General features: G+C 40.1%; 1 protein-coding gene across 2 annotated transcripts in view; it reads right to left on the bottom strand.

Annotated features, from left to right (window-relative positions):
• The window catches only part of PCNX2 (pecanex homolog 2 (Drosophila)), a 143,554-nt gene that overhangs the window by 85,858 nt on the left and 50,578 nt on the right, over positions 1 to 7,118 (bottom strand). For both annotated transcript variants that reach the window (XR_001865548.1, XM_017745316.1), the window contains exons 15-16: positions 2,833 to 2,942; positions 549 to 645 (exon numbers count right to left, since the gene is read on the bottom strand). Coding sequence is in view for 1 of the 2 variants with exons in the window: in XM_017745316.1 (XP_017600805.1) it covers positions 549 to 645; positions 2,833 to 2,942 (207 nt within the window). In the remaining variant the exon portion in view is untranslated. The remainder of the gene's footprint in view (positions 1 to 548; positions 646 to 2,832; positions 2,943 to 7,118) is intronic.

The raw sequence follows: 7,118 nt of genomic DNA, 5'->3' as shown, positions 1-7,118 counted from the left end.
GTGTGCTGGGTGGGGTGGGAGGCCAAACAGTCAAGAGTATTTCCTGGCACAAAAAAGGCATTCCTGAAAAACAGGTAGCCCTAGCCATAGAAAAATAAAGAATAAGGGCTATGTTAAACACACATAATTCTGTGGACAGATTCCTGTTCCAGCACAGACTGGGAGTTTGGCAAGACTGCTCACCTTTTTGAATGCTTGTTGAACAATCCAGCCTACCTTGGACACACCAGATTGCCAGGCTGTAACTCTGTGCACAGAACCTGCACTAGTTCTCTGTGTGCTAGGATGAGAGATGCCCCACTCCCCAAGCTCTAAGAGTGCATTTCCTATTGACTGTATTAAAGAATCAATGTTGCAGAGCCCTTCAAAGGAGCCTTTCAGAAAGGAAAGTGGCGTGTATCCCCCTTCTCGCTCCTGGCCTCACCGTAAAGATCATCTGTGCTTTTAGTAATTTAAATTACTAAATGGGACTACTTACAAGGTTCATCAGTGGGCAAAATGGATGAGAGAGAGCTTTGAACAGAAAGTAATGAAAGAAAAAGCCTTACCACTGATTCTCTCATTTTTTCTGGGAGTGGATCTTCTGATGAATCTTCAAATCGTTGGCGTAGATAGTGAGGGACATATTTACACTGAATAAGGGACCTGTTTAAAAAAAATTCCTAGTTAGGATACTTCGGAACATGTATAACAGACACGAATATTCCTGAAGGGCAGAGGAGGTAGAAGAGCCTCAGATTTCCTTCTTCATGTATACATTAGCATTCTTACCTCTGTACAGCTGGAGATTGACACAAATCAGCACTACTGTGATCAGGGCAGAAATTCCTCATCAGAATCTTGAGGAGTCTCAGCAGCCCAATCAATGTGACACAGTCATTTAGAGGAATGAGCAGAGAAGGTACTGTTGCATTTACGACTCTTACTACTGTTTCAGCTAAGCTGAAACCAATATGAGAGTTCTTTAGACCCATGTTAAAATGGTCAAGAAGGCTATTTCTGTACAAACTGTGTATTAATTCTCTCTTCAAGATTTATGTGCTACCTCCTCATCCATCTTGAATTTTATGCCATAGGCCATATAATAAACATTTTTTCCAATCTCCTTATTTAAAAGAAGTTCAGCATTGTTTAAAGAAAAAATTGTAAATATCTTTTTTTAAGGATTATGCATTTTTACAATTGCACAATAAACATTTGATGTTGTTCTACATGTACTCCTAATTTTTAGATATTTAACAACCATTTCAGTTGCTGAAGATTAATTGCAAATGTTACGAAATTGTTAGCTAGTTTTACAAGTTAAAATGCATTTAGTAGTTTAAGATTACCGCCTTAAAACAAAAGTTTCAAGGAAGAAGAGTTTCTGTTATATTAAAGAGATTCATGAACTGGTGTGTCCTTCCTGGGAAATGAGAGAAAAGGATACATTTAAATTACTTCAAAATTGAGAGAGCTCCCAATTCCATGCTGATCTGCAATTTACCTGTGTATATTTTACTCCAAGGCTAAGACCTCTCCCTAATACAGCACATAGCTTCACTTCCTTCCATACATAAGTTCCGTACTGTAATGGTCAATAAACTACACACCATCTACACAAAGCTTGATCCAGGTCTACTTGAAATCAGAGTCAGATACAGTAGGCAGTGGGTAAAGTTTATGGCAAGACATGCAAGCAGTCCTTGTTGCTTTGCCACATCAGAACCTAGCAACGTATTAATGTCAGATTCTCTGAATCTTTTGGATGGTAAAGAAAGAATTTCTCAACTCTTCAGTAATATTTACCGGGATAAAAATTTCCTACTAGTGCTCTACATTCTTTCCTTCCTCATCAGCGTTGCTCTCCTTTTTCCAAATTTCTCTACTAAAACAGAATCCTTAATGGCCTAAAAAGCTCTCCACTTCCCCCTTCTCTCTTCTGCATTGCAGAATTGTGCATAACGAGCCTTGAGCCTCACCTCAAGACACACACAACACACCTCATGAATCAAAGGAGAGAACGTGTGGGTTTCCTCACAGGCCCTCTGCACTCTTCTAGGATAAAACTGAACTGTCTGTGAAGCAGAATTCCAAATTGCATGGTGATACTGGCTGCACAAAACCCACTTGCTTGCTTAGCCCCACAGCCATAGATGTAGTTGCCCAGCTGCTCGTGGACCCCCACAGCCCCCATAACAGCCATATATCACAGTTTCTTCACAGGGAAACTCACATTTGCTGCCCCCGAGCTATGGATCTATTGGGTCTCTCTCTCGCACATCACCTCAACATGCACATCACAAGGCTGGGACTTCTCCCCTAATCTCCCTTGTTCACAGTGTCAGCTCTTAGCATACGCTTCCTTTCCTCAGTTACCTCTAGCAGCCTGTGTCAAAGAAAAGGAAGGATGGAACCTCAAACTGAGAGGCATAGCCTACTAAAGTAATCCTCAGCAAGAGCTGGAATCCAGCCACCTTCCCAGCACACTAAATGTCCCTTCTCCATGACCCAGTGCTACCCAGTACACATTCTGCAATTCCAGTAGCCTGAACACGCCCTCAACTAAATCAGTGTCCTCCAACCTGGCAAGTACATAACTTCCCAGAGTGGAAAATCTGCTTGCGAGATTTCGGATAGTGCTGCTTAAAGAGCACTATCCCTGCTGGTGATCTATCTGACTGCAGCACTTCATTCATATACAAGACTGATACCAACCATGTAGACATGGTGAGGAATTTCACAGTACCACAGTATTTTCAGGAAGCAACCCCTGTGGTTCTGAAACCCAGACATCACTCTCGTTGCGTGCTGTACAGAGTAATCAGCAAATAACATTTACAGGCAACTTACATCAGTACAGATGGGTCGCTGCTTTGTCTGCTGAGGTGATAAGAAAGTGCAACTAGCAGACCACAGAAAGCAGAAAACAGCGCTGGAATGTGCTGTGCATCCCAGGGTTCCTGAAGAGGATGACAGAAAGCAAAGTTAGGAATGCAAAACTTGAAAAACTGAAGTAAGTAGGTTAAGCCATACACCATACATTCACTGTTAGATGCACAACATCTAAATTTGTACAGCATCTACCCCAGACTGAAAATCCTTTTTCATATCAAAGTTTATTACTGTGAAAAAACCCTGCAATTAAAGGCATGTTTTGTGCTTATATTATGCAACTCCCCTATAATCAGCAATTAGCTAGGAAACCACATGAAAGGCAGGTTTACTTTCCTCTTCAATGAAACATGAGAGGAAAATTCTCATTAAAATGAGATCCGAGTGAAATCAACTGCAGTGTATTATTTATCTACATGCTAAATTGATATGCAGTTACTTGACCTGTTAGCCAGACTGCGTGTAACAAATGACAATATCACCTAGATCAGGCAGCAGGGTTTCTTTCAGACATCTTTCTGCCACTTTTGCATTATACCCAGGCCCTGCCTGGATGCTAACACAGCGGAGAGGGAGAGCGCTCGCCACCATGCCTGACATCCCCAAGCAGGGAAAAACGAGACAATTGGCACACTTGCCAGCACACTCTGGGCATAAACAAGATAAGAAACTCTCTCCAGGTGATTTAAACAGCTAGAACTAGCTAGAAAGAATAAGAGAAAGAATATCAAGCTTACAAACACTTATCAAGATTAGCTTATCTGTGAAGCCCTTAGGTATAATTTACGGATCCTAAGACATACTTGTGAGTTCTATCTGTGAGGAACACAAATTTCGTCTGTGAAAGACACAGAAATTTGGATCAAATCCAAAGCCATTTCACATACTAGTTCTGTTCCTTGCCTCCACATAACTTCTACCTGATCAGCCAAATGTGAACTCACCAGATCCTGGCATCAGAGCACTTTCTGGACAGGTTTTGAGAAGCAATGCTTGTAGGATCTGTGAAACTTTAGGCTAGTGCACACAAGGCTTCTGCACGGTTATCTCTTGCTTAAGAAACTTAACAGTTCGTACAGGACCAGTATTTTCAGAGGATAAAGTAGGTTTATTAGCTTTATTTTTCTCAGTTATATGCATGATTTCTTAGCATGTTAGGAAACAATTTCTTTCAGATGCAATGAATACCTAAGACAAACTAATTTTCTTTTAAGCATCAAGCATCTAACCCATTGCAGCACGGAATTTTGCAATTTAACTCTGAAATTCTCGTTATCCTAAGAGTAGTACCAAAAAAGTGAAATTTTAATTCCAAGAATCATCTTCCCCTCATCCTACTACTGAAGATCACAAAGATGAAAGACAGAAGAGTCTAGTTCTATCAAATAATCCTACCCAAAACCGTAATTACAAACAAAAGAGAGATTCACATGCTATTATTAAAAGAATCCAGCACCATTTACTTGACAATTTAAACTTTACCATACAATCCTACTCTTCATTTCATTGTTCCCAGTTTTGGGGCCAAATATATTTTGGGTTAGCTTTTCCCATGCTTAGTCTCCTGTCATATTCAATTCATATTCTTCAAAACACTGAAGAAAATTAACTGAAGTGAAAATGTTCTGAAAATGGCTGAATCACAGCCCATCCAAACATCCTTGGCATTTTCAGGGCAATACAACTGTGTACAGATCCTCCCAGCAGCTTCTAGTGCACGACTGCCCCTTTGCCCTGCAACTTCTGTTGTAAGCAAAATACTATTAGGAGCCGAGCAATATTCCTGATACTGAAATTTATCAGAATTTCAATTTATCAGATTGAAAAATCATTCCATCCTCTTTCTCATATAAAGCTGTACACAGCTGAATCCCCGCATTAATGTCTCAGGAATTCTATTTCCATATTTCCTGTGTATTACATATAGCTTCTGCATTTTTCTGGCCTGTGCTTCAGGTCCAAACTGTCATTGTCCCCTCAAAACTCAAACGTCAGGGAGCCTGGAAAGCAGGTAGGACAGGCATCAATATTCGCTATGTGCCTGGAGAACAGGATTTTCCAGAAAAATGCTACACAATGTTGTATAAAAGATGAGAATGAACAAAGGTGTCATTTCTTCAATATCAGTGTGATGCACCCTCTTCCATTTTGTCATTTTCCTCCTCCACTAATGATGCCTGGTAGCTTTAAATTTAAAAAAATGAAAAAAACCAATATAGTTGGTAATTGAACAATGATTCTTCTCAGTGGGAAAACAGGAATGACAGGTTTTACTCTTGGAAGCTGGTATTATCTGTCATACTAGACAGGGACTTTGACTTCCTAGTTTACCTCATTGGGTAGAGGTGACATGTAGTGCTTTCTTATAGGGTTTTGACTTCGATGCAGACACTCACGTAGTCATTTTTAAAACAAGTGAAACAGACTTATAAGTGAAAGCAAATGAGGTACAACAGACCCAGTGGTGGGAGTGGATGTGTTCCATTTCAACCACAGAATTGCCTAATCCCAAAACAATCCACTAAAAGGAGAGATAAGGGTGTCTTTGAACTTACGAGCCTTTTACCACTGCTAGAGGTGGGAAGGCAAAAGTATTCTTAAAAAGTGGTGTCAGTAGTTTTCTGTCCTACATTATTTATCCTTTTTACTTCTTTCTTCTCCTAAAAAAATGCATGTAGCACACTTATCTTTCAAAGATATGCTGAAATAAATCAGACGTTCTACTCCAGAGACAAAAAGTGCTCTGAACAGGGAAACAATTATGCTAAATAGAAATTCTGGTTACTTTTTTTTTTATTATTTCAGAGTATTCCTCTCAACTCGACAATGCCTTTGCAGATTGCTGCAGTGACAGCATCATTGAAGGTGAAGGTGTTGGCATAGTGGCCGAGACTTTAAATATGGAGACAAACTCCAGTTGGTCTTCACACACCTGGTTTTCCACTCTTACAGTGTCAGAGAACGGTTTGGGTTGGAATGGACCTTTAAAGGTCACGTAGTCCCTTGTGCAATTCAATCAAACTTTCTTGGGTCTTTCTCCTTACCTCCACAGCCCTGCCCATCATGGATCTGTGCTATTGCTCACATATCAAGCAATAAGCAGGAAGTGCTGATGGTCAACCATTCCACATGTGTAATGGTAAAGATGGAAATAAATACTATCATCCTATTTCTGGACATCTGAAACACTGATTTCTCGTTCCTTCTGAATGAGATCATAAAAGGGAACCCTCCTCACATCCCAGAATATGCCAAAATAATAAGAACTTGTTCTCTACATGGCTAACTATAAGCTTAATGCTGTATTACCACAGATACTCCTTTTCAGTGAACACTAACAATCAAAATATGTGAATTAATGAGCCTTGTGTTACACAGATTAAAGACAAACTCTAGGAAGAGATGCCCACCAGCCTTATCTTCCCATTAGCCACGGAAAACAAAGCATTACTTTCCAGATGATCTCCAAAAACATGACAAGTGATAAGCTACCATAATACATGTATCACTGCCCACTCCAAGCAACACTGTCTGTTTCTCTGCAATCACAACTGTTATCTTGGACCATATTTTCACTGCTGAAATTTAAAATCCATAAGGACTGATACAGGGGTGTCTGTGTGTGTCCACACACACCACCTTACACAACAGGATCCCAGTCTGTGACTAGAATTCCTTGGCTAAAAAGCAAGATGAGCAACAGCTTCAGGCAGGAAGCATGGATACTCATGTTTCACATAATGGTGAATTTATCCTAAAGAAATAGTGCAGATTTCTACATTCCTGTACAGTGACATACAGTGAGAGCCACCCTGGGCCATGTCGGATTCTACAGGCATAATTTCTTTTTTCCTTCTGGAAAATAAATTCTTATTATACACAAAAAACTAAGACCATAACTATTGAAGTTACATCTACAGTGTAAGACTTGCCTATGGCTGCAAAATTCACTTAGTGAAAGGCATGGTATCTAGCAATACTCTCCAAATTTAACACCCCTAACAGCTCTTGCTTGAAACTCAGCAGTCTCTAAATTGGAAAAAGATTGCCTTCAAAACCTCCAAAAGGACTGAGAGTATTTTATGCAGCAGAAATAAAGCTGTCCAATGATATTATACTTCTATTTTTGGTTGCTTACACATCCAGGAATTCTGTCTACACACATGAGCCCATTCACTGCTGTCTAGAAAGTTATCTGGGGACTTAGCAGATTGAGGGAGATGTATGCTTGCAACTCTTTCCCC

This window comes from Corvus brachyrhynchos, unplaced genomic scaffold, assembly GCF_000691975.1.
Source record: "Corvus brachyrhynchos isolate BGI_N302 unplaced genomic scaffold, ASM69197v1 scaffold70, whole genome shotgun sequence".
NCBI classification, from domain to species: domain Eukaryota; kingdom Metazoa; phylum Chordata; class Aves; order Passeriformes; family Corvidae; genus Corvus; species Corvus brachyrhynchos.
The sequence above is the reverse complement of the archived record's forward strand: the minus strand, read 5'-3'. Positions and strand labels throughout refer to the sequence as shown.